The sequence below is a fragment of the Haliaeetus albicilla genome, chromosome 26 (assembly GCF_947461875.1).
Source record: "Haliaeetus albicilla chromosome 26, bHalAlb1.1, whole genome shotgun sequence".
Taxonomy (NCBI): Eukaryota; Metazoa; Chordata; class Aves; order Accipitriformes; family Accipitridae; genus Haliaeetus; species Haliaeetus albicilla.
The window spans coordinates 12,301,521-12,328,128 of NC_091508.1; the positions used below are offsets into that span (position 1 = coordinate 12,301,521).

The 26,608-nt window shown below is 53.9% G+C and overlaps 1 protein-coding gene across 1 annotated transcript in view; it reads left to right on the forward strand.

Annotated features, from left to right (window-relative positions):
* Positions 1-13,052: 13,052 nt before the first annotated feature.
* ARRDC1 (arrestin domain containing 1) overlaps positions 13,053-26,608 on the forward strand; it is a 40,649-nt gene continuing 27,093 nt past the window's right edge. The window contains exon 1 of the mRNA XM_069772191.1: positions 13,053-13,541. Coding sequence (XP_069628292.1) covers positions 13,424-13,541 — 118 coding nt within the window. The 5' untranslated portion in view covers positions 13,053-13,423. The remainder of the gene's footprint in view (positions 13,542-26,608) is intronic.

The window sequence follows — 26,608 nt, forward strand, 5'->3', positions numbered from 1 at the left end:
AAAGCCACAGCCGGGGCTTTTCCCTGAGCTGGGATCAGCCCTGGCTGCCGTTCACTGGGGACGCTGCCTGCCTGTCCCCACACGGCTGGAGCTGCTGTGTGTTTGGACACTTTCATGCTATCCTTTGCCAAAATACAGATCTTCTTGCTTGTACTTTTTGAGGTCAAAACGGGCCAGAAACCATATGTCAGGGGTTTTTTTTCCTAAAGCAGGAGTGATTCCTACCCATGGGGCTGCAGCACGGGGGAAACGAGGACACCGGCAAATTCGCGCATGAGCTTTTCTTATCATTTTGGTGTGCCTGCTTCTGTCGGAGGTGGGTTGTTGGGTTCAGCCAGCAGAGCAGGCGCTGGAGGACAGCATCCCTGTCCCCATCCAAGGGCTGGACAGTGCCAGGAGGAGATGCTCCCAGCATCACCCGGTGCTCCGCGCCAGACCGGGATGGGAGGAAGCAGTGCCGGGACTCCCGGTGGAATCCACCGCAGAACCGGGCTGCCAGGGGTGCGGGCTGCTGCAATTTGGGTAATCATTAGCCAGGGTTTTCCCGACGGAGCACCCCAAGGAGACTTGAGCTGGGGGGGGGGGGGATGACCCCCCCGCGGCCCCTCGCTGGGGGTCTCGCCTGGGGCCGGGCCGCATCCTGCGCAGCCTGCGGGGCTGGCAGGTCCTGGGGCTGGGGAGCAGGCGGTTTAGTTGGGGTCTGGAGGCTCTTTTTGGGGGTTTGCTGCCCTCCGCAGGCGCAGACACAAATAACACGGAGCAGCGCTCGCCGCCAGCCCGGCAGCGGCGGGGGGGGCTCGGGCCGGGCCGGCTCTGCAGCCCCGGCTTTGCCCCGCTTCCCCCGGGGGTTTTGCTGGGAGAGTGGGGAGGAGATGGTTGAAAAAAACCTTGTTTCTAAAAGAGCATTGGGTGGGCCGTGCCGGGAAGCTCTTCAATGCAACCTCCTTTTTTTTAGGCTCTGACCATGCCCACCTGCGCCCAGGAGCACCCTACACCCGCCGGACAGATGCACCCGCCTTTACCAAATCTTGCATTTCCACACAAGCACTCACAGAGCGTGGCAAATACCCCTTTGGGCTCTTTCCCATATCCATCCCACCCCTCGGCAGGAGGCATGGAGAGGGTGCTGCCGAGAGGCGCGTTACCCCTCGGGACAGTTGTCCCCGGGGCTGTGACCCAGCAGGCGGACGAGTGGCTCTGGCAGTGGGCTCCAGTGGGCTGCCGAGCTGGGACACGTGAGGAGCAGGCGTTCACCGGGGTCCCTTCCTTCATCGCCCATCACTGAGCACCCCGGGAAGGCGCTGCAGAGGGGGACACCCAGGGTGGGTGAGCATTGTGACCACCCTGTGATAGGGAGCGAGAGCCTGCGGGCTTGCACGTTTCTCCGTCTTCAGATCTCTTTTTATCACTATAAATTCCATTACTTTGAATTCAGTCAAGGCCTTCAGGATTTTTTTTTCCAAGCTGGTTATAAAAAGGGCATTAGAATTACAATTCTGGTGCTAACAATAGCATTACTCAAAGCTGCTGGCCAGAAGTGGGGAGCTCTGGGTAGAATAAAGACCTAAACTAAAATGTCAATAGTAACTTCCTTTTTCTTCTCCCTGTCTTCCAGCCTGCACAATCTGCTTGGGTGTCTCTATCTTAATGAGCATTAAAATGGTTTCAAATTAGATCTACAGAAAATAGATTTTTTTTTTCCCTCAGAAGCTTAGACTGGCCTTTAAAGGCCAGTGATCATATTTTGGTTTTGTGTAAGAGCATCTTTGATCTCAAAGGCTCTTAGCTTATAGAGCGTTACAGCTTATTACCAGCAATTTGCTGCTGTTGAAATGCAGCCGCAACTGGAGAGGGACAAGCACCATGCAGCGGCACCCAGCGTGCCAGGAGAAGAGTTAGGGAGAGGTTTGGCCGGGGAGTGCTTGGTCCTGGCCCCCCCACTAGCCCTGAGTGGTTCCCCTGGACCGAGTCTCACTCCCAGGGAGCCCGGCTGGCAGGTAGGTTGTCAGCCTCCACCAGGCTAGTGCTGGGTTTACAGCCAGCTGCTTTCAGCTCAGTTTGGTCCCTAAAAGTATGGGATGAAAGACCCCCACCTTAGCTGCAGGTGGGCTGTTCAGGGAGTCCCTGGGGGCACCCCCGGTGACAGCAGTGTCTTGCTAAGAGGGTGATGCAGCCGGTAACCTGGCAAGGCACAACGGGTTTTCTCATCTATGTGACCAACCCACATGGCATCACCGCTGCTAAAAAACCCTCTCCGAATCCGAGCATGGGGCTCGGTCACAGGTGCTGAGCAGGAAAGGGGTCATGCTGGCTGCTGGAGACCTGCTGCTTGCTCACTGCTGGGAAGATACAGCAATTAAACTTTCCAGGAAAGCCCGTTACCATGGCAGGGCGCTGGGAGCAGACGGTCATTTACCTCATCCACAAAACAAGGGGGATTTAGTGGGGCGGGGGGGTTAGATAGGCCCAGCAGCTGCAATTACACCTCCCACCTGCTTTGTGTTTGGATGGTGCAAAGCCGAGCAATCATAAGCGTTGTGATGCCCTGTGGCAGCACCCACAGTCTGGGGGGTTGTTTGTAGGGGCACTGGGGATGAATGACTTCGTGGTGAGTTGTTGGGAGGTAACTTGGAGCTTGCACCTGGGTGTAAGAGGAGCCAATGAATCTGCCCTCCTGCTCCTGGGAGAGAAGGCAGCAAAGGCTGTAACAGTGCAGAGCAGCTCAGCCCCATGTCCCCACCAGCCCCCCCCCCCAGCTGCACAATCCCTGCTCATCTCAGCCACACTGGGACGGGCAGAGAGTCCCCAGTGCCCTGGTGAGGACAAGGCAGGGTCTGCCTTGGTGCTCCCTGCTGCTTTGCATGGACAAGACTTTTTTGTAGAGCAGTGCCGTGAAGCCTACAGCAGCAGTTTGATGGTTGGCTTGAGAAAGGTCTGCAAAGAAGCCAGCTTCCCCAGGTGTCCCTAGAACAGCCTCCACAAACAAGTCCTTAATGATCTGCAGCAGCTACCCCAGCACCCAGCACCCCTCCTGAGCACCCAGTCCTAGTAATGGGTGAACAAGGTCAGATAACCTATCAAAAGCACTCTACCAGCTGCAGGCTGGGGGCTGCATGGGGGACAGGAACTGCACAGGGGGTCAGGGCACTAACAGGCTTTAAATGGCCCTAACTAGCATCACCTGGAGCCCCAGCCCATGGGCCCTAGGGGTGGGGGTGGGGGGTGTCCATTTAAGCTCTGCCAGGGCCATCAATTGGTTTCCAGTGCTGGTAATTCAGATCTTAACCCATAGATTGATTTCCCAGCTTGATCTGTCTTATCACTGTAGGCCTACCAGAAGATCGTCGGGCTGTGTTTCACCCTAATTACCCCCATTGAGCCTGATCCTGAAGTGCAGGTTGATTTTTCTGGCTTGATTTTTAGACCTGCCTCATTGCAGGGAACTTTCCTGATGGTGTGGACTCCTTGTTGAACATTTCTACTGTCTCTGGATCTGCCATGCCTGGGACCAGAGGCACAGGGCTCTTGCTGGTGAGACTCTGCCCCGTAGCTGTGGTGTCTCTTCTGGCTTCCCGGACCTTTGGGAGCCCCTGGCCCTTGCTGTGCCCTGATGGGTGGGGTAGGGGGTTGTACAAATGGCTACAGGAGAAAATACAGTGTTGGGAGAGGGGGGCTGTGGGGGGCTATGGGGTATAGGTGTCATGGGGCGGTGTCTGCTAGGATGGGGTAGGACGATCTCCTCTGTGATGCCCCTTGCAGTGCTTGCCAATGCTTCTTCAGTGCAAGGTCCCTGGAGCCTGGTGGTATCCACAACTGTGGTGCCTGGGGTAGAGGAGGGAGGTGACGTGTTAAGCTGTGCAGGAGTAGTTGAGCTGTGAAGCTGCAGCTGATTTCTCAGGCAGTGCTGGTGGGGGGATGCGGACTTCGTACTTGTGGGTGCAGGACCAGATTCCTCACTGGTATCTGTCTCTGTCGTGCTGCCTTTTGAAAGATCACTGTGCATCTGTTTGGTTAAAGGCTGCTAGGATGCGGCCTTGGCATTTGCTAGGCTTAAGAGAGAGGGACAACAGCCTTAAATTTCTTCTGGCTGCCCTTGAGGGGGGAGGACACGTGCTCTGCATCGCCACAGTGACAGTCCCTGCAGGGCTCTGTTGTGACACCAAGATGGCCAGGTTTCCAGCACAGGGTCAGATCCCCATCATGATACCTCGGGCACAGGCACCTGTGTGAGGAGCTGGGAAACCAGAAACTTGGATGCCACAGAGTGCTCACACCAGAGAAATCCCCTGACTGCATGGGGGCAGGCAGTGGCAAACTGGGTCTGGGGAGTTTAATTTATTCTTCAATCCTTACTTCCTGCAGCCACTGAGAAGCAATGCTGGTGCTGGGATGCTATGAGCAGGAGCATACCTGCAGAGGACCATGAGATGCAATTGCCGTAATGTCTTTCTCATTTTCAAGCCCATTTCGTTTAAACTCTTTGCAGCTCCTGCAGGTGCTTGGGTTGCAGCAAGGAAGGCGAGCGGTAAAATTATAACAGCAGAGCTTGCTTAGAGAATGAGGGAGAGGTTGAGCTGTGAGCTGTAGCTGTGCTGTAGTCAGGCAGGTGTCTGGTGGAGAGATGATTTAAACCCAAATGAAGCATTTTCTTCTGGTGCTGCTCTGGCCTGATAACTCTGATAACATAAATTGAATGCATTTGTTGGCCTTGATTCACATCACAGTAGGTGTTTTCAGTGGCTGAAACGTCAATGCAAGGCAGCTTTTAGGAGGACTCTGTAAAAATAGCTGTAGATAGGGCTGGGCTTGGAATATTTGCCCGTGGGAGGAGTGTGCAAAGGTGATGGGTGCTGTTGGGAAACAGAGCTGCTAGCGAAAGAACTGGTTTCATCCCAAACCATCTCAAGCTCACAGGATACAGGGAGGATGGGGAAATAGAACTGTGGTGGTGTAGTTCAGGGAAAGTAAGAGAAGTTTTGACAGATTTGGCAGCAGCTGATCTCTAAGGCAAACTCCAGCCCCAAGAAGAATGGTGGAATAAGATCAGTCTGGGGAGATTTAGCTAGGATGACTGTCTTCTCCATGGAGTTTAATCCAGGACATGGACCCACACTGTGCCTGGGATGTTTCCACCTCACCCACATGTTCACAGAGAACTGAAGCACACTGTTAACAGTCATCCTGGCTGTATTAAATCAGGCATACCATGTCTTTTCCCTCCTTATTCTCAGACAAGTCTCATGGCTTGTTACACCAGCTCTTCATGTCCTTCCATCTCTGGAGCCTTTTGGGGGAGGGAAAGGCTATCAGGTCTCACACAGAGCTTACTGCTGGTCTGCCCTGAGCTGCTTTTTTGTGCTTTCTGACTAGTTGTGCTGTTGTAACGCACTGATCTGCTCTTGGCTTTCAGTTTAATGGGTGAAACTCTTAGATCCCCTTGTGTGGCTCTCCAAGGCGTGTGCTCTGCCCTCCCGGCTGCACCCGCTGGATGTTTCTCTGCCTCCTTCCTGCTGGGCTGCACCCTTGTATCTCCCCTGGGTGCTGGAGGCTCTTGCCACTGCCTCTGATGTGCTGCTTGCCTCAGCCCCTTTGAGACCCTGTGCCAGGACAGGTCCCTGGGGTGGCACAGTGGCTTCAGCTCAGACTGTCCCAGCAGGTAAACCGGGTGACTGTAGCTTGGCAGGTTTCCCCCACAAAGGGAGTGTGGGGGGAGTGGACACGGACATGCAGAAGCTCATCATGCTCAGCTCCTACCAGCATGAGAGGTGTGAAGGCAGACATAGCAGTGAGGATGTACCAACAGCTTTTTGCCTTCACTTACCTCATGGTGGCAGGTGCTGGCTGCTTCCCCAGGGCAGTTTCGCACTCACGTCCAGCCCTGGGCCACACCAAAATCGTGTTGGTTTTTTTTCTGTCACTACCCTGCACCTCCTGTGTAGGTGGGCTGGGCAGTTATCCTCTGTGCAGAGAGCTGGGGGTTGCTGGCAGGAGCAGTGTCCCAGGAGTTGCTCCTAGAACTTGTCACAAGCTGCTCTGCTTGTGTCCCCCTGGGGACAGTGGGTTTGATTTTGCCAACTGGCCCAATACAAGGGCCACAAAGCAACTGGCTGCACAAGCATCATTGTTGCCTTGTCACTTGGTGAAAATGGGTTGTAGACCCACCTTCAACTGCTTTACTTGCCCCCAGCTCAGCTGGCACTGTCAAGGGCTGGTAGGAGATGTCCAGCACAAGGTTCTAGCATGAGCAGAGCCTCCATCAGCTCGCTCCTGTGAGCAGCACTGTGCTGATGCGTGACTGGGGCAGGCATCGCTCGTGTTGTGGCAGTGGAGGACTTTTTAATGATGCCTCCTGCTCTGGCCAAGGCAGGTTTGTCAGATGTGACTCACCTGCTGCGTGACAAGTCTGGCTGGTCTCAGAGCAGTGACCTTTGAGTCCTGCATATTAGCTCATGGGAACACAAATCAACAATGACTGAGGAAAGGGAAATATCTGAGAAGGGACAATCCCGCTACAGCCTTGCTGTGGGAAGGAGCTAAGGAACTGGGACAAGCAGGGGCAGGAACAGCAAGGTGCAGTGGTGGGGGACGCCCATGCCCCCCTGCTTTTCCACCCAGCATCCACCCATGATGCAGCCAGCCAGAAAACTCTTTTGGAAAGCATTACTTCGCAAAGAAAAATGTTCAGCTGCTGACAGTGCCGGTGCCCTCAGGCAGAGCACTGCTCTAGCAGTAGCTTCAGCTGAGAGATTAACTCCTTCCCCTGCATGCCTGGGTCTGGGTGGCTTTCTGGTCCACCCCATGGGGTGTCCTTGGGGTCAGCACCGCTGGTGTGCTGTCCTGTCCCTTACCCAGGCCCTGGGTGATGAGGAAAGGGCTCTGCACATAGACTAGCCTTATGCTATGGAGGTGTGGTTTTGTTCGGAAGGCGACGCTGAGCTGTGTCCCTGGGTGTTGAGCTGCTCACTCCACTGGAGCTGCTTGCGGCAGTAGGTTGGGGGTAGTGGTGGTGTCAGTGTCACACTGAGCCTTGGTCCTCCAGATGTGTCTGCCCCTGCACCAAGCCATGGTTTGGCTCAGACATCCCACTCCAGCATGTTCTAAGAGGGTTGCTCTTTGCGTTCCTGTGCAAGCAGCTGCCAGGACATGTTTCTCCATGCTGGGGATTCATATTTTTTGCTCTGGACACATGGAATGACTGATGATGAGCAGGAAATTAAGTGTTTCTCAGCAGCAGTGGGAGATGCGTGCTGAGAGAGGGAGTGGGATTCTCCAGCAGCTGGCAAAGGCAGCCAGGTGTGGGAGAGGAACATGGGTGTTGCAGGATGCCCTCCCCCAGGGCTCTCAAGCTGGGCTGCTGACATGACCCTTGGTGCACGATCTCCTCTCCCCAGACACCTCCTCCTGGCTGTGTGGAGGGTTGGGGGGGTTCTTGGTGATTTTTGTCCCTGGCATCTAGGCCAGGGGCCATCCCACAGCTTTTTATCAGCTGGAAGGGGCACGTCTGGGCTGATTGAGCAAAATAATCCTACCAGGGGGCTGCTCAGCCACACAGAGATCCATCTGCTCCTCTAGTTGGCGGCTGTGGTGGTCTCAGATATCACCATTGCTGCCTTCTGTCCCTAGATATTTGTCAGTGCCTCTCTGCTGGAGGCTATTTCCACCACAGCCAACAATGTGGGAGTGCTCCTCAGCCATTTCGGGGGGGAATTCAGTGGATTTAGGTGAAAGTGCTGCAGGAGGTGTGAGCATGGACTTTGCATGGGAGTAGCTGATGAGATGCCACATCCCTGATGGTGAGTCTGTGGAGGGGCAGTGACCTCCACCAAGAGGGACAGTACCAAACGTCAGGAGTGTGGAAAGAGCTTTTGGCTGGGGCCACAGTGGGTTGCTCTCCCAGCCAGCTATGCTAGAGGAACCTGTTACAGGGGAAAAGGGAAGTGGAAGAACTGGGCAGTCAAGGGAAGGGAGACATGAAAGCCAGGTCAAATACAGGATCAGGTGGTGATCAGGTAGGGTTAGTGATCTCACTGCTGTTGGATCCTCTGCCTGCTTAGGACATCTCTTGGGATGGCAGACAGCCAGGTATGGGGCTGCCCTGCTCTGGCAGCACAGCGTTTCCCTGAAGGGATCCCCATGAGCCTTGCCCTCAGCCTGTTCATATGTGTTAAACAGTGACTGCTGCCTTTCCCTGGCCTTGTGCAAACCCAAGCCCAAATACACGTAGTGTTGCAGTGAGGGAGAAATGCAAAATACTGCATGGTGCTGTGGGTATGACAGCCCAGCCCTTGGTTTCAGTTTGGCCTTTTTCTCAGGTGAGGTGAATCCTCCTGTTCCCAGAGCCTGTAGGCGAGCACAAACAACTGCCATCCCCGCTCTGCCTGTGTGTGGATGCTGAACCCCGTGGGGAAGGGAGGACAGGCGTCCCACCATCCGATCCTCCTCCCCAGTCCCACACTGAGCAACAGAAGCTCTTCTAGCAAAGGAGGAGATCAGAAATCCAGGCAGTGCAATTAGAATTATAATAATAGTAATTAATGCCTTGCCTCTCTCTAAGGATTTTCTAGTGAGGCTTGCCAGGTGCTGGCTGGGCATTAACTAATTAAAGCAATAGCACCCACGTGAAGGGGATGGGTGCCAGCTGGGTCATGGGACCACAGCGGCTCAGCGGGGGGCTCACTCTCCTTGCCCTCATCTTTCTCCCTGGCTTGGGGGGGATGGCTCTGAATCAGGCCTCTTCCCCCAGGGGAGAGGGTTAATTTATGGGGGGGAAAACAGGCCAGGACCACCTATGTGTTTACCCATGGATGCTCGCCTGGACTCCAGTGATGTGAGCTAAAGAGCTTGTGCATACCTCTGTGTGCATTTAGGGTTAAATACACTCTAATGTATCAATTCCTGTATGTGCATCTGTCTGTACATGGGAGGCTGCTCCCGCACACAGATTTCCATTGACACAGAAATGCCAGTACGTGGGCTTGCGTAGACACGAGCCAGCACAATAACACGAAGGCTGGAGAAAATGCTTTACAGGGAGAGACTTGAAGAGCTCAGATTGCTCAGTTTATCAAGGAAATTGAGAGGTGTCTTGATTTTGGTGTGTAAGTACCATCACAAGGAGAAATTACTTGGCACTAAAGGACTCTTTAATGTCAGAGAAAGACAGAACAAGAACCAGCAGCTGAAGCTGAAGCCTGCCAAAGTCGGACTAAAGAGCAGGCGTGCACATTAGCAGCAAAAGGGATGAGCAGCAGAAGCAAACTGCCAAGGGACATGGAAGGAGGTTTTTGTCCCGTGGTGAAGGGTAGTCTTGTCTCTCTGGTAAAGGTGCCTCAGCCAATATATTCTTTAATCAGGCACACAGTATGAGGGTAAGCAGATGATATTTATTAAGCTATTACAGCCACTTAGATTTTTTTTTTTTCCCCTCACTCCTTGAATGAAGCCTGGGACATTGTCTCAGGATACAGGGTCATGAAGCATCCATGGGATGGAGCCCAAAGCTGTTGCCTGGCTCCCTTGCAGAGCCCCTGATCACTTATTGGTCTCTTCTCATTGACCCCAAGAGTGGGGCTGTGGTCGGGCTGGTGGCCCTCACGTCTGGGAAGCTTGGTGCAACCATCGGGTATATCGGGGAGATGCAGTTCCAGGAGAGGCCAGGAGCTGCTGCAAAGCCCCAGGTCATTGAGATCCCAGAGCTTCATACACTAACAGTGGGACGCTTAGCTCCAATGCCACCATGTGCCCTTGGAGAAGCTGCCTGTGAGCTGCCTTGCCGGCCCACAGCCGAGGAGATGGGGGACCTTGGCCATGGCCTCCTGCTGAGGAGAGGACAGGGTGTGCAGGAAGGTGTGGCTGAACAATACTATGTACATGTGAACTGGTGAAAGGTGTCAGCCTGACACAAATGAGTAATTGTTGTTGCTGTTAGTATCAGATGACGTGGTTGACTGATCAGCTGAGAAGTGGTGAGGTACTGAGTGAAGCAGGGAAGTGATTTGGAAACGTAATAAAAATAAGTGTTATATAAATATATTGGTATTGTGGATTTTATATATGTACATAGTTATATAAAATAGTTATCGCTGGTGTATATAGTATAACTCTAACAGCAGCGAGCCCTCTGTAGGCTCACTGTTCACATGTGTGAATTTTAGTCCAAGGGAAGCTTAAGAAACCTAATGACCAACTTCCTTGGCCACACTTTGCTGCTTTATCTCTTTCTCCATCATAGCTGCTCCAGTGCCTGACCTTAGGGGGTGTGGTGGGCTGACCCTGCCAGCAGTGAAGCCCCCACCCAGTTGCTCTCTTGCTCCCCACAGCAGGACAGGGGAGAGGTTGAAAAAGCAAAAGCGAGAAAACTTCAAGGCTGAGAGAAAGACTCCTCATCCCCTTGTAACAGAGCGGCTAGAGAGCAGGAGAGGCCAGGAGCATCCCTAGGGTGCCAGGCAGCACTCTGCGAGGCTGGCCTGTCTCCCCAGCAGCCACGTACCCCGAAGTGACAGAGCGGGTGGAAATGACCTAGCAAACTACAGATTGCCCCAGGGGTATCGTGCTGCTGCCTCACCCAGAAGCATTCACATCATCAAACACTGCATCAGTCACGGCTCAGGTATTCTTGAGCATTTCCGTGGTGCCTCTCCCTGAGGAGTCCCGGGTCCCTTGCTCAGCTCAGCCCCACCGGGTGAAATGATCATGTCCAGCACGGGGGAAACTGAGGCACAGTCAGGTGGGGCTGTGCCTTGTCCGTGTCACTGGGCACAGCTGCAGGACAACATCTGGAAGGCTAAGAGAAGAACAGATTTAAGTCACGAGACAATGCCTATGACTTAATCATAAAGTCTTTTGCTGATATATAAGGATACAGATATAGGTAGTACAAGACCTGAAGTTACAGCTGATCCCTTTGTGGGTGTATTTTGCCCACGCGTAAGAGCACTCGCAGCCACTCTCCCAGGGCCCATGGTCAAAGCTCATCTGTGCTATGGGCAGAGCACAGCTCAGGTGCCAGTGGGGTGTTTTACTGATAAATGGTTTTTTTTAATAAGTACTATGTTCTTTGACATGAAATTTCATGTTCCTTGAAGTTAGGGAATGTGATGACACCTGAAAGGAAAATTTTATTCTAAAGCTGGGGTTGACATTTGTTTTTCTTTTCTTTCTTTTTAAATTTCCCTTTTAATAAGGGAAAAAGGAGGAAGGGAGAGCAGGCAGAACCCAGAGGAAGTGAGATTTCCCACCACCACAACAAACCCTTCAAAACAATTTTTTTAAAGCAAAACAATAGTCCAAAATAGCGGGAAAGTGAAGAAAGCGAATCTTTTGTAGTTTACCAAACATCCTTAGCTTTTTTTTTTTACCTGCTCTGAATTTCAGCGCTGATGACTCTGCACGCAATTAGATAAGAGGGGTGACTCCAGGGCACATGTAGATGAGCAGGGAGCTAGGAACGCAAATACTCGTTTGACTCCGGTGAGAAAAATCCTCCTGAACCCAGCACCGCTGGGCCCTGTACGGGGAATGTTGGGTACCCTGGCACCACAGGCATCGAATATATTGCTATATACCCATCCAGTTACATCTTACAAACTGCTGTGCACACTGTAGCTATGGTCTGGGGGATGGATTAATGCTGTGGCATCGCTGCCGGCCATGTCACGAGAAGGGCTCCTGTATTTGTGTCTAAGCACACGGCGCCTGTCTTGCAGTACTGTAGCTGTGCCACAGCGTGCACAGCCGCGGCCCGAGCCCAGGCGCCTTTGTTCAGCTCCTGGCGCAGGAATCCTTTTTATTCGTGTTGTGACCTTGGGTGAGCAACTTTGCTTAAAATTAACTTTTCTGACAACAAGGCGCGTGAATCTCTTTATGTCAGGAGAGCTGCAACGCGGCATGAGGGGTTTGGTTTTGGCAAAAGGGTTTTTTCACCCTGAGCTGTCACACGTGCGGTGTCCCTCTGGGGCAAGGGTGCCGGTGCTGCCCCAGCGATAGGGTGGCCCCAACAGCGCACAAAGCTCTGAGTCTTCGGCTACTTTCCATGGGGAGAGGTGGTTCAGTAAAATCTGCTGTAGCACAGAGTGCTTTTGTGTCCCCCCCTCAATTTGTTTGGTTTTGCTGGCAGAGCTAAAGAGGGGCTGCAGAGGCTGATGAAAGAGGCTGCAGGCTTGTCTCACAAAAAAAGAGACTGGAGAAAATCGCCGTGCGTAGCCTGGCAAAAACAAAAGCTAAGGGCAGCACAAGGGGAGTGGTGTATGGATGCATCCCAGGGTATGCCCTGCGGGAGGAGATGAGCTGCTGAAAGCCTTGGCACACGACCGTAGGGGTGTACGTTGCCTGTGACTACATGCAGGCTGGAAACAAGAGGTAGCTTTTAAACACCGGAGGAGGGAGGGACTGGAAGGGCTTCCCAGCAGGAGCCCTGTGCGCTGGGAGTACACGAACTCCTTTGGTGCTTTACGAGGGTTTTCCATTGCGACACCCACCACACGGCAGCACGGAGGGTCCCGCAGCCCCGCGTGCCCGGGCTGGCGTCAGTGCGGGTCGACGGGCGGACGTCTGTCTGTCTGGCCAGGTCCGGGCCGGGTGTGCTCTGCAGATAAACAGCCGGTTTTATACTTATTCATTCCGCCTGTGTACGCAGCCTGCTTGCCAGTGGCCGGGAGGCCTCGCCGGGAGGTGTCTCTCCCCAGCACTGCCTTCGGTGTGGGTTTTACGGATGGTTTTTATTCAGTCGTGCAGCGATGAGGGGGGGCACGGCAAGTGTGATGGGGGAAGCCTGCTGCTCACCCCCGGCTTCCCAGGATGCCGTGGCTGGGTCGGACACCTTCACCCCGCTGATCCAAGGGGAGCATAGGGCCATCATTTACCCCTCAGCCCTGGCCCAGGTTGCCGTCGGGACCCCTGTGTTTGCCTCTTGCTTGGACGCTTAAAGCGACTGGGTTTATAAAAATAGGAGGGGGGAGAGGTGACAGCTGGGCCAGAAGAATTACAGGGAGGAGATCAGATTAGAGGGAGCAGGGAGCAGCAGGAGGCAAGATGGTCCCATGCTGGGGCAGCCAGCTCCTTCCCTCACAGCCTGTCCCCACAACCGGCTCCTTTCCTCACAGCACAGCCCGGCCCCACAACCGGCTCCTTCCCTCACAGCCCGGCCCCACAACTGGCTCCTTCCCTCACAGCCCGGCCCCACAGGCTCCCCCTGCCCTCCGGGCCCGCCCCGGCCCCCCAGCGCGGCCTTTCCCCAGCGCTCGGCCGTTGCCTCAGGGCCCGCCCCGGCCCCACAGCGCGGCCGGGGCGGGAGGAGGCGGGGCGGGGCGGGACGGAGGCGGCCCGCCGGGGCAGGGACGTCGCGGGCCGGCGCGGCGTGGGGCGGCAGGTAGCGCTGCCGGCGGAGCGGAGCGGGCCGGGCCGGTCGGGACGGCGCGGCGCGGCCATGGGGAAGGTGCAGCTCTTCGAGATCCGCCTGGGCGAGAGCCGCGTCGTCTACAGCCCCGGCGAGCCGCTGGCCGGCACCGTCACCGTGCGCCTCTCGGGCTCGCTGCAGTACCGAGGTGAGCCCGCGGCCTGCCCGCCGGCTCCCGGGCTGGGGGAGCCCCCTGCCCGCCTCCCCCCGGCGGCGGGGCCGGGGTGGGACGGGCCGGGTCGGGTCAGGTCCCCGCCGCGGCGGTGCCCGCAGCCCGCGGGGCCCAGGGGGGGTGCGGGTGCCCCGGGGACCGGGGGGGGGGGGGGGGGGGGCGCGGACGCCCCTCGCCCGTGGGGCTGGAGCCGGGGCGGGGGGCCGCGGGGAGGAGCCGGGTCCCGGGTCCCGTCCCCCTCTCCTCCCCGCCCCGGCCCTGGGGACCGGGTGCTTCGGGGCTGGCACCTCGCTTCTCCCCCTCCCGCCATGAGGCGGTGCGGGGAGGGGAGCGGCGGGGCTGATGGGAGCAACCTGCTGAATTATTTCCTCCTCTGCTTCCCTTTACTTTTTCCTCCCATCCCATAAAAAAACAAACCAACCCACCTTCCCCCCACCCCGCCAAAACAACCAAACCAAAAAAACCCCAACAACCCAAAAACCAGCACAGGCTTGTTTCACGGGAGCCTCTGCAGCTGGCGGGTGCCCAAGGCAGTGGCACCGGGAGGTGGCCAGAGGAGCTTGGCCCCCGTGTCCAGCCTTTCCCGGAGCCCTGCGGCCTCCCAGGGCTGCTGGCATCGCCGTGGCGGCAGCCCCTCAGCACCGGGCCCTTGCACTCCTGGGTCTGAGGAAGCACCGAAGTGCGTATTTTTTATGGCAGGGTGATGGGAGGAGGCTGGGAGGAGATAGGCGATGTGATGTCCCGGCTGGTGGCTGTCCCTGCTGCAGCAGGAGGGGTGCCCACCCATTTGCAAGCATGATCCATGGCGAGCAACCGTTTTGTAACATCTCGAATGAACTTGAACGTTTTGAGTTGTGGAAGTACCAGTTTGGGAGATGTCTGGGCTGAGTACCTGGTCCTGTGTGTGCCGGGGGAGAGAGTGCCTGCCTGTGGGGCAGGCAGCTGCAGGCAGCAGTGGTCTCTGCTGTGTTCGTGGTGCAGGAGGTGTCAGGGGTGTGTGGGTGGCTGCTCTTCCAAGTGAGACCCAGGCCCTCTTGGTTGGTGCAGTCTGTCGGGGTGGAGGGATGGGGGAGGCGAGCTGCTGGATTCAGATCTTCCAAACTGGGAACTTGCTCCCCCACCCTAGAGAAGTCATTCACATTTACAAGTTAGTTTTGTGCTCAGTGCCATGGAAATGCAAACTGATTTGCTGTTTTCCCTGGGGTTGTCTTGCTTGCTTCTCCTATGTGCACGCTTCTTCCTTTATAACAAATTATTGGGGGGAAAAAAAGACTGAAGAATGTAAAATGCAAAGGCTCTTGAACAGAGATGTCAGCCTGGATGACGGTGCCTATGCTTGACTGTCTTGCTTTTGCAAGCACCTCTCCCAGTTGTCTGCAGTAGCTTTTTGGAAGCTTCCTGAGGAAAAAAGTGTCTAGGACAAGTGCAGACTTGTAGCCTGTTTAACTCCTGTTGGAGCAAAACAGTTGCACATCCAGCATTTATCTCCTTGGAGGGTACTCCCAGATGTACTTCTGCCAGCAAAGACGTTCTTAATGAAGTGTGGCTGACTTCCATCCTCGGCCCATCCCATTGACTTCCTGTTCCTGAAGATGCCTCTTGGGCGAGATGAGAGTGTTTGGCTTCAGAGGGCTCGGTTGTGCTGGCCCCTTGCACTGCCAGCTGGCCACGGTTACACCTTACTGTTGCCTCTACAACTCCCATCTTGGAGAGGAACTGCCAGGTTCTTCTCTACACCAGATCTCCTTTGCTCTTCCCGGTGTGCTGCAGCTGGTTGTTGTGGGGAAAGAGAAAGGTGTCTCTTTGTTCTAGACCTTCTTTCTACTTCCTTATTGCTTTGACTCTGAAACTTCGAGGTCCAGTGTAAGTATTGGTCCTGAAGCCAGGAGGGGTTTTGCTGTTGGATCTGGTGTTTGATGCCAGTGCAGGGATTTTGGTAAGAAGCTGGGGGAGCTGAGAAGGGCTCTAGGAAAGCTAGCAGAAGCATCAAGCCAAAATCTGAGGTGGGCTGTGTGTGGCTGGCTGTTCCTTCTGCTTCTGTGCAGAGGTGACCTGAGAAGCTGTTTTGGGCTGAGGTCCCTGCACATTGGCTTCACCAGCTGGGGCGGAAACTTTCCATAACTGGTGTCTGAATCTGCCCACGTAAGTCACATTGGGATGGGACACCAACATCTGCAGAGTGCAAGGTGACTCTTTGCTGTGTGTCCTCCCTGCTGCTCTATATCTTACGGTCTCTGGTGTTTAAACCCTCCACATCGGGGCTGGGGATCTCTCGGTTGGGCACCCTCTCTTTCCTTCTGGCTGAAGAAAATGTCTTGCCCTCAGAGGAGGAGGCTCATGTAGCTACTGAAACATCCTTCTTGGCATGACAGCAGGGAACTACCTACAGGAAAGAGGTGTTAAAGGGACGGGCTCAGCAGCAGAGGGATCAGACAACCTCTGACGTGCTGTGGCTTTCTGCTGGGGTGTGGGGAGAGGTGGGTGGCATCACCTTGTCTTACATAGTATATACATCTAGTTGTAGGACAACTTCTGTGACCAGCTATGACTTTTCAGACTAACAAACAGCTCCCAGGAGAAAACACAAAGTCTGTGCCCATTGCAGGTCTGGCCCGCAGCACCGAGGCTTTGTGCTTGCCATTTCCTGAGCTGGACTAGTCTGGTGTGGTGGCTTCTCTCAGTGTTGTGGTTTTTGAGATCACAAATGCAAACAATACTGTAGATGACTACTCCACATGGTAACTTGTTATGGCTCTTGAAAATTGCACCTTCTGAAAGGTGGACAATACAAACAAACAAAGCTCGTTCTGCCTTGCAAAACACACTAGAAGTCTTGGGTCATAGGAGAACGTAACTAGAGACACACCTTTTGGGATCATAAATGCTCCCACCTACACTGGCTTCCGTGCCAGCCCTGCTGACTAGCAATAAAGGCTGTTCAGTAGCACATCATCTTCAGCTGACCCTGCAGCCTAGTCACAAATGACGACTGGCCTTCGGTGACCCACGCAGACCTTCTGGAGAGGCACACGTCTCCCGGTGGCTGTGCCAGGGTGAAGGTCCTTCCCTGAAAACTTCTGAGCCTCAGGGGAGAGCACTAGTGGGAATGCAGAATTCCTAATCATTGTGCCTGGCTTGCTGGGTAAATCATCAAACACGGGTGTACAAAGCATAATTAATCTTAACAGGAAGCTGGTGCTGGGACAGCTGGAGATGGAGTTAATTTGGGGGAAGGAAGGAGGGAAATAAGTTCGTTCAGAGCAGGGCAGGCAGCCCCGGTCGCTGGCAGGAGCATGCTGGAACAAAGGCTTGTGCTGCTCGGGGATGCTGGAGCACTTTCCTCTTGACTCGGCGGCTTCCAGGGGCCATGCAGATTATTTCGGTCCTGCTGCCTGCCATTCAGCGAGGCTTCTTGCAGGCAGAAGTGTAATGTTAAAATAACAGCCCTCTCTCCTGGGTCACTAAGAGTAAAGAAACTGCAGGTGCTTTCCAGAGCATATTTCAGCAATTTGCTATTCTCTATTATTTAGCTGTCCAGGTTTATGCAGTGATGACTTGACTTAAAAATCACTCCCTTGAACTACAAAGCTCCAGACACAAGTACCTATGTCTGTTCATTCTCTAGAAGTACCAAGGTACATAATTCCCATTTCTGCAGAGCAGAGAGCCAGTGAATCATAATTTCTTTCTCTAATCTTAAGCGTAGTAATTGTTCTCACTTCTCATGTGGAGAACCGAGAAAGCTGATGGTAAAGAAAGGAGTTGAAAAGCAGGTCACTCGAATCCTAAGTCATGTGTCCGAACTAAAAGATGACTTCTGTTTCCCTAGAAAGGCAGTAGGAAGAAGTTTGGGTCTGGCTAACATGTAAGGTGGTCCTGACGTGCGTGTAATCTGTGCCCTTCCTGAGGGGAAGAGGTGACACCAAAGGACTCTATTGGCCATGATCCTCTCTACCACTTGACCTCTGATACAGAGGAAAACATTGTTCCTGCAGAAGGGCTGTGGCTTGAGCTGCTTAGGAAAGTGATGGTGAAAGAATGGATTCAGTCCCTGGTTAGTAGTCTGAAGCTTGCTCTATCCTGAGTCAGAAGTTTGTCTTCTGTAAAGGTGGATTTGAAATTTCTGTGCTTGGCAGCATAGGTCACCTATACATCATTGGGGTGGGAGGGACCCCACGGCTGGTCTCTGCTTTGGGATGCAGTGTGGCAAGGGAGTGCACTGCCAACAGTGCAGAGCTGAGCAAGGGCCCGGTGGGTTTGGAAGGCAGGAGCGGATCCAAAGTTCTCACTAGCCCTGGCAATACTGGCAGTGCCCGGTGAGGTCCTCAAGCCGTCTGGCATCTGCTAGCAGCAGTGGGTGCCAGGATGAGGCGAGGCTGGCACTGATGCACAGGCAGGAATGCTCATATATCGTTCTGCAGCATCGCTCCAGCAGGCTGGACGGCTCCTGCTATAGGAGAAGTGGATTAACTTTCTTTTCTCATTGTCTGGAGTGAGACAGCAGGGAGCTGTGTGGTCAAGTCTGTCTGAGGCTGTGGAACAAAAGAGGGATTTTTGCTCTCCTGGCTGGCTTGCTGTTAGAGCTCCGACTCCTCTGGAGTCAATAACTAATCATGAGATTGTTTTGTGTCTCTTGTCACTGCAGTGTGTGTCTCTCTCCGCTGCCCACCCCGCCCACGCACCACTTGTGCTCATCTGAAAAACTCTGTTTGCTGCTTTCCTTGGAGAGGAGACATTCTGTGGCCTCCCATCTCTTGTTTAACAAAATGGGAGAACAAGTGGAGCGGAGTTCTGTCTGTCTGATTTGCTTCCAAGTGTGACAAACGGGGTGTGAGTGCTTATTCCTTCCCTGGAGCAGTGCAGAGCTGGCAGAGATGTAGCTTGTCTTTCAGGGCTGGAATCAGGTAGGCAGCAGGGAGGCTCCCTGGCTGAGAGGAAAGAAGTCTGTGGGTTTTGATCCCTCTCCTCCAGAGGCAGCTCCCATCCCTAGCATGGCCCCACAGGCAGGGTCGGGCGAGGAGGAGCAGCCAGGGAGGGTGATGGCTCCAGCCAGCCACTCTGGCAGGGGAGGTGTGGGTGCATGGACAGGCATGCTCCACTTGTAGCATGTTGTAGAATACCTTTTGCTGAAAGTCATCCTCAGGGAGGAGGAAGAAGTACGTCTGTAGAAGACACATAGCTGTCACTTGTCTTGGCGAAGTCTTGCTAGAGGCTCTTACAGCCAGGAAGAGTAGGATGGACATGCAGACCATCCTCTGCTGTCTGGAGAAGGGGATGCTCGGGCTCTCCCAAGAGAAGAAGGGCAATGGGGTGGCTGGGTTGTGCTGCAAAGCTGCTGCAGATCTGACCTGTGCAAAAGCATAGAGAAAGGTGCTCTGCCAGGCATTGGGGCAAGTCTTCCTCCTGCTCAGGGCAGCTGCTCCTGAAGCAGCCTGGCAAGCATGCCAGGGACGGGGTTTTGGTTTGGTGCCTCTTTTCTTGAGGGCTGATTGCCAAGATATCCAACATACAGCCTTTAGGCTACTGTTGTGACCTCTGAAGTCTGGCAACAGGGATTGCTGTGGAAGTTAATTACCTCTTTGTGCTGCTATTAAAATCTGTCGCTCTTCAAATCTCTTGTGTAGAAGTGCAAACTGCTTAGGAGAGGAGAAAATGAGCAAAGGACCAGACTACTGCCAGTCAGCGGATTTTTGTCTTGTGCGCAGTTGTGCCTGCATGTGCTCCGAGTCCCTGGGTCATGTCCAGGATCTGAAAAGAGGGGTGAAATGGCTTCAGACCACAAAGATGTGTATGCTTCTGTCTCCTTGTTATGGCTTTTAAACAGCAACTCCGCATCCCCCAACTCTCATTGATGGCCAATTAAAACTAGCTGATGGAGTGCCAGTGTCAAGTGTGAGCTGGGTGTTTTGCTGTGAAAAAGCTTGTGGGTGGAGGCCTTTCACCAGAAAGTGAGTAGCTGTGGCCGGGTACCGCTTTGTCCAGCATGAGGTACTGTGTTCAGAGGGGTGGTCAGTGCCATGTGGTTTAATTGAATGGCTTGAGCAAAATCCCAATGGCTCGGAAGGCAACATCTCCAGGGAGGAAAGCTTAATGTGTGGGTTTGAGTTGGTGCCTTCTTGATGGGGCATGTCGGCACAGGACTGAATGTCAGATCCAGGGGTTTAGCTCTCAGTCCGAGTGCTCCGTTTTCTGTCTGCTTTGATCTCTGCAGGTGTCCAGCCTGACCATGAGAACTGTCTTACCAACTGGTAGCACTCCTGGCATAGTGGGGATTTGTTATGTATCTGGTGTTCTGGTAATAACAAGAACATAAGTTGTCTTTCCAAACTGATGATCTTGCTATAAATAGAGAATCCAGCTGCTTGCATTGAATGGCATCAAAGAAAATCACAGGAGCAGCTCTTATGCAGAATGAAGTGGATTCTGGCTGCTTTCTCCGAAGATGCTGGGGCAGGGGGATTTCTTGACAACAGACGTATGCAAAAGCAATGCTTGAGAGCTTGGTGTGGCATGTGAAATCTTCAGCAGGGAGCAGGTGAGGCGAGGCAGCTGGGTTCTCCCATCGTGCTGTCCCACATTGTGCCTTCCTGCCTCCCCACTGGCGCAGCTGCCTGTGGTGGTACCCGGGTGAAATGAGGAGTCAATAAATGGTATGTTGCTTTACTGCTTATAAATAAGGCTCTTCAGGAAAAGGCACTTGAAACCTCCTCCCGCTAGGAGGAGGTGAGCTGGCTCTGGGTTTATGCTTGGGAACTGCAGCAGTGCTAAATCATTGGGAGATATCTCAGCAAATTCTAGCTGCTGACTTGCAAGTTCAGCGCCGAGAGTGGAGTGGCAGGGCGGATGGGCCTTAGTGCAGTTATGCATGGTTGCTTGTCCCCTGTGCTCTTATCTTCTCTTCTTGTATGTGGGCTCCGACGCCTCATACTGAAACTGTTGTTTCCAGGATGGCTGAGCAGTCCTGAACTTGCTGCTTTAGTCCTTCTCAGTGCCTTGGAGGCAGAGGCTTGCTCAGGATGCCTGGTTATGGCAATACTGTCTGTGCTGAATCCTTTCAGCCCCAGGTGCATGTGATGGTGGTTGTCCACCCTGTAACAGGCCTTCTCCTCGTCAACTGGGTGCTGAGCTGACTTTGCGAGTGCTCCTCTCTGAGGACAGCGAGTGGGTGCTGGGGAGTTCATGCCCAGGAGCATCTCTTGAGCCCCAGGAGGGGATGGAGGAGCATCACCTCCTCTCCTGAGCATCTGCATTGCATCTGCAAGGCTGGCCATTGCTGAGAAGACCATGAGAGCTGTGCTTGTGGGTGGCAGTGAGGATCTGCCAAAATAAGCATCAGCCAGCAGGACTTTTTCTAGCTTTAACTCCTATCCTAGGCAAGTGTATCTGAGAGTCTCAGAGGAAAATGAGTGTGACTCAGTCCCGCAGCAGAGTCTGGCCCACAGGAGCCCTTGCGCTCTGGCATTACAGTAAGCCTGTTAAGCATGAATTTCCAGAACTCTTTGAAGCTTTTATTTAGAAAGAGCCTGAAAAGGGAGTAGGCTTTGGTGAACCAATCTCTCTGTGGTAAGTAGAGAAACCTGATCAGTCAGCTGTTTATCTGCTTGCAGTGACTTTTGCACCCAGTGCGGAGGGGTGATGCTCCTGCTGTGGGGACAGAGGGGCTCTTGGAGTGGGGGAGAGCTCGTTGAACCTGCTCCAGGGTGTGGGAAGAACAGAGTGGAGCTGGCGGTGGTCACAGAGTTGTGTTCCCAGGACATCAGAGAGCTCAGCATCTCTGGCTGCTCCTTGTGTCAGGTGAATCGCTGGCTTGTTCTGCCAGTGAGGTGAGAGAGGGTGCCTGGCTTTGCACTTGCTGGGAAAGAATGATCGAGTTTGTTAATGATTTTAAAGGGGCAGTTTGTTACAGCATGGCCTTAAAGCACCCAGCAAATGCCTCTTGGGTCCTGCAGCACTGTGTGGTAAACTGTGGTGGGGTTTCCTGCCTGGTTCTTCCTTTTTTTAGACAGCCAAGTCAAGTGTACCGGAATATCTTAACTGCTTTGGCTGAAAGTGGCTAACTGCTGGGTGGAAACCTATTTTAATTTGGGCAAGATATAAAAAAAGAGGTTCCTCTCTTCTGTTTCAGTGCTGCCTAGCCCGAGGAAAGGTGGCTGTGGTCCCTGGCTGGCCGAAGCGTTGAGTGCTGGTAGGTCCTGGCGTCTGTCGGCATTCTTGTGAGCCAGGGCAAGCTGCTGGCTCTGCTCCACTTGTCTGGCTGCACATTGGGCATCTGGGACTTGCATTCTCCTCCCGCAGGGCTGTTCTAGGGGCCAGACACTGAAGATTAAGATGCTCTGACTGCTTCTGTATGTACAGCCTTGTTTTGCTTTGAAGAGCATAGCTTGCTTAAATTCAGGTTGCCCAGGGCTCACAAAAGCAAGTTTAAGTTGCCCAGGTCCCCTGAGAAGGATGGCACTAAATTAGGATCTGTCTTGTTTAGGGGATTGTGAGTAAAACTCTCCTAGACCTCACCGAGATCCTAAATATGAGCTGTTTCTGTACCAACCTGGCAGCATCTGCCGCTTGGAGGTGCTGGTGCTGGCAGGCAGCAGCCTGCAGCCCGGCAGAGCTGGGTGTAATGCTCTGGGCAGCAGGGCAAGGGTGAGATGAGGGGCTGGGCGCACCTGGGCTATACCAAGCCGTACTGAGCTTTGTGCAGAAAGGAGGGCGAGGAGGAGGGAGTGCAGGTAGTGACAGGGGTCATGTTATTTGCTGAGATGTGCTGGGTAACAAGCTGAGCTGCTCTTAGCCAGCATGTGACTCTTGCTGCAAGCCCTGCCTGGAGCTTGGTCCCATCCTAGTAAAAGCACAGACGGCTCTCTTGTGGATGGGGTGCACAGAAGCGAGTCTCAAGCGTAGCTCTAAAGGAGGGCAGACACACTAGTTTCCAAACAGGTCAGAATTTCCCCCTCTGAATTTCTGTCCAGAGAAGTAGAAAGGAAAGAAGTTTCTTGAAACTGAAAGTTGGCTTCACGTACCAAAGTGGTTGAAGATCCATGTGAAATACTGCTGCTATCTCCTCCAGCCTTCTGCTCCTCTGCAACCTCTTTGCATTCCCCGTCTGATACTGAGAGGGGTAGATATTAGGACAGGAGGCTGTGAATGCTGGCAGTGCGGCTGAGGTGGGTGGCTGGCATGGAGATACTCATAGTGAGCTGTGAGGTCTGCCTTTCTCTGCCAAATACTTAAGTTTCCTGCAGTGCCTCCTGTACCGCTGTCTGATCTGGCTGTTCCCAGCACACAGGGGCATTTGCATCTGCCGTACTGGCTTGGGAGGAAGAGGCCAGTCCCTCAGTATGCTATGGTGGTACATGGTCAATCCCCTTGCATGAGGACCCGAGGGCTGGCATCGCCAACCCCTGCTCCATGTGTGGCAGCAGGCGGTGTGTGGAGCAGTTCTGCTGAGCCCTGCTACCTGTTTAGGATGGGGCAAGAGATTGGGCTCCCCAAACTGGTCTGAGGTACAACTTTCTCCGTCCCTGCTTCCTCTGTAACCGCCATCGAGGGATATTGCCTGTCCCAGGCTCAGCCTGGGCTGTTCCCGCAGGAAGCCCGTGGGTGTGTTGGTTGGCAGCCTGGCCCCAGTGCCTCCAGCGGGGAGGCTGGGGTAGGTGGCATGGTGTGGGCAGCAATAGTTGTGCAGCCATACGCCCCTGCCAGGCTGCGTGTATGGGCTCTGCGCTGCTCGGCTGTTAACAGTGCAACCATTTCTGCCTTTGTGGGCTCTCAAGGCAGAGTAATCCCATTCCTCCCCACCTCTCTTCCCAGGCTGTTTGGGTGGCACAGCACTGGGACCTACATCAATCTGAAGCTTAAAAAGACCTCCAAACTCACCCGTTTTTTTGCAAGAGGCAGTTCTGGAGAAAGGGGATGCTGGGGGAGTCCTTTCTGGAGTGTGTTTGGTGAGCAGTGAGGTGATCATGGTAGTAGTAGTGTGGTGGGGATCGGGGTGATGGACTAGACAGGGTGCAGCCCATCAGTTGGGCCCTGCATGCAGATGCTGCAATGTTTCATGCCTCTTGCTAAGGAGCTGCAGTTGCCTTTGGCAGCAGGACTGGCAGATCCAAGGCACAGACTTCGTGGTGTGTGGTCATCCCCTTCCTGCAGCCCGTGTGGCCTTGTTCGCCAGCGAGTTTTCCACCTGCAGCCCAACATGTGCGAAAACCGGCTTGTTAAACATGCTCAACCGGGGATTTGATTCCAGATGTTTGAGATGACCCCCTTCCTCTGAGGGCAGCCAGCATGCTGATAAAACACTGTGATGCTATAAATAAACCTGTCAGCTCTACAAGGGAGAAGAGCCTTCAGATTGAACAGGAGTTTGTTCTAACAGGAGCCCAAGAATTTGCTTTCTTCTCTTGAGATGTATGTTGACCCCTGATTTTGGGGAAGAGCTGGAAAATGTAGGTTTCCCTGTTGCTCTCAACCTGATGGAAAAAAGTGCTTGCAAAGGGGAGAGGATTGACCTGCCTGGGAAAGGACTCAGAGGAGGTTTGCTACTCTGCTTTTCTACAGGCACACACCTGCCTAGTCTCCCTTTGGAGACTTCGGTGTTTGCTAGAATGAGGACATCCTCTGTGTATTGATACAACTTGCATGGATGTGACCCTCCTCGCGCTGGGCTGGACTCTGGCTAAAATAACTTGTGTGTAGCCATAATAATGGCTGTGGGTCACTTTGCCCATGTACCAGAGCTGTCACTCCCCTGTTGTTGCTACAGGTGGAGTTTTTACAGGCTGCATTGAGGAGCTCATCCGGCCTTCCCGCAGCATGGAGCTGTGTTGGGTGGGTCTGGGCTTCCTGCAAGTTGTGTGGGACACCCAGCTGGATCCTCCTGCCTTAGCCTGACAGCAGGCAAATACAGCCCTGTTGCTACAGCCAGGGAGAACAGGCACTTCTGGCCCTTAGGATGGTTTTTGCTGAGCTTGGGCTTGCAGGGCTGGCTCTGCTGTCCTGGAAATCAACCCTCTGAAAGGTCAGGGCCAGGAAGGGAGGGACCGTCCCTTCCACTGCTGTGAGTGATTTGGCTGGTCCAGTCTCTTGAAGGGTGCAGAGGGCAAGTGCCAACCTGGGGAAGGAATGGCTGAGCAGCAGATCTTGCTCCTGGAGGCTAAATGATGCTAAAGATTGCCACTGCAGAGGGGGCTGCAGGGTGGTCCTGAGCCCCAGCTGGGCTTGTGTGTGGCAGGAGCACTGCCTGCAGGCAGCAGCACAGGGACAAAGATGGGTCAAACTGTAGCAATGTCTTAATATTCCGCTGGGAGCCTGTCCACAGCCTCTGAGCAGAGAGCTGTATTGGGTGTGACTTGTGTGATGGGCTGGCAGGCTGCAGAAGGTGGGGTGTCCCCTTGGGTCATGGGCAGCAGCAGCCAAGTCCTCTGTGTGCTGGAGGCTGCTGGTGACATGGGAGATGCTGCTCGATGTGTGTCAGCTCCAGACAAGGCATCTCCTGGAGCCTGGCTACAGGCTTGGGTTTGAGTTGAGATGGAAAGCATGAACTACTCTTCTAGACAATTCCTCTCCTTCCACATTATAGGCCGAATCCCCTTCCTGCCCCTGTGCTGGGCTCTCGGGAAGGAAGAAGATAAAAACCTCCCCAGACAATCCTTAACTGTGTGCTAAACCTGCCGTTGCCTCCAGCACTTGGTGTAAGCTCTACTCTTTCCTCACTGGCTTGTGAAATGCCCAAGACTGTGTCTCAAGAACTGACAGGATGGACCCAGAAGGATGGGGACACCTGACAATTAATTAGGAGCTGTTGGTTTAATTAGTAGTGTCTCAGTATATTCATGCATGAGGGCTGGACGCTGAGGGAGTAGCATATCTTGTGAGCTTCCAGCCTTCCTGCTTAGAGGACATGAGCCCTTTGTGTCTGAGGTTGTACTAGTGCATTTCTGTGTAAAGGCCATCAGTACAAAGGCCTCATCCTGCCCCTCTTTGGGGTCTCAGCTTCCTAAGTGTCCAGTTTTCATGGAGTTTTTCTAGCAATTACCCAGTCTCTACAAACTGGTCGAGAGTAACTTGCTCGATCTGTGGGTCTTGCTGTCTCCCAGGCTTTCCATTTTCCCAGCACCATCTGGTCCTGCTTTGCTGGCAGTGTGGGTAACTCCAAACCCGTCATCTTCATCCAGATCCAGGGCAGGGGCTTTACAGGGCCAGAAGATCTCAGAGCGTATCAAAACTTGTGATCTTTGTTAAACCCAGAGGTTCATGCCAAGGTGGTGCTGTGTGGTGAGGTGATCTCCTCCTGCTGCTGCGACAGCCCATCAATCTGTCGAGGGCAGGTCCCCACTGCCATCGGTCAGGGAGTGGTCGGGGCTCAGGGCGACCCATCTCGCCCTTTCTCCCAGGGCCGTTTCTGGCCCCTGGGGCATGCAGGGCCAAGTAGGGGGGAAAGGTGGCTCATTCCCAGCTCATGGGATGCTCTTGGTCCCTGTAGCTCTGGACGTACAGATGGCAGTTTGAGGGATTCTGATTAAAATGTGATAGCTGCCTGCTGCGGCTCTGATGGAGAGGCATGAGGAAAGGGGGCTCTGGCTTCCCGTGGTTGGTTTCCATGAAACAAAGACTTTTCTGATGCAGACTCGCTCATGTCCCACAGCATTTTATCCCCCTCTGCTCCCCTGTTTTCTGGATCTAGGTGTGCACAAGTTTTCCAAAGGGTAACTCAGTCCCCAGGTACCCTCTAAGCCCATTACGAATGTGCACCCTGGTCCCTTGTGCTGCATGCCATCACTGCAGATGCACAGGGTGGCTTTGCCATCCGTCTCATCCCATGCTCACAGGGCTCGGCACCCCGTTCCCTGCAGCAGGGATGGCTGGAGCCTGTGGGTCCAACAGGCATCGCCGAGCCCATGTGCTGACTTGAGTAGGCTTCAGCTGGCAAAAACCCAGGGCTGTTCATAAGTGCCGTTTCAGACCTTGGTCGCCAGCCCTTCGGCTGTCCTTGTCGAGGAAGGTGAACGACAGGACAGTCTGTTTGTCTTGTGTAAGCTGCTTCCAAA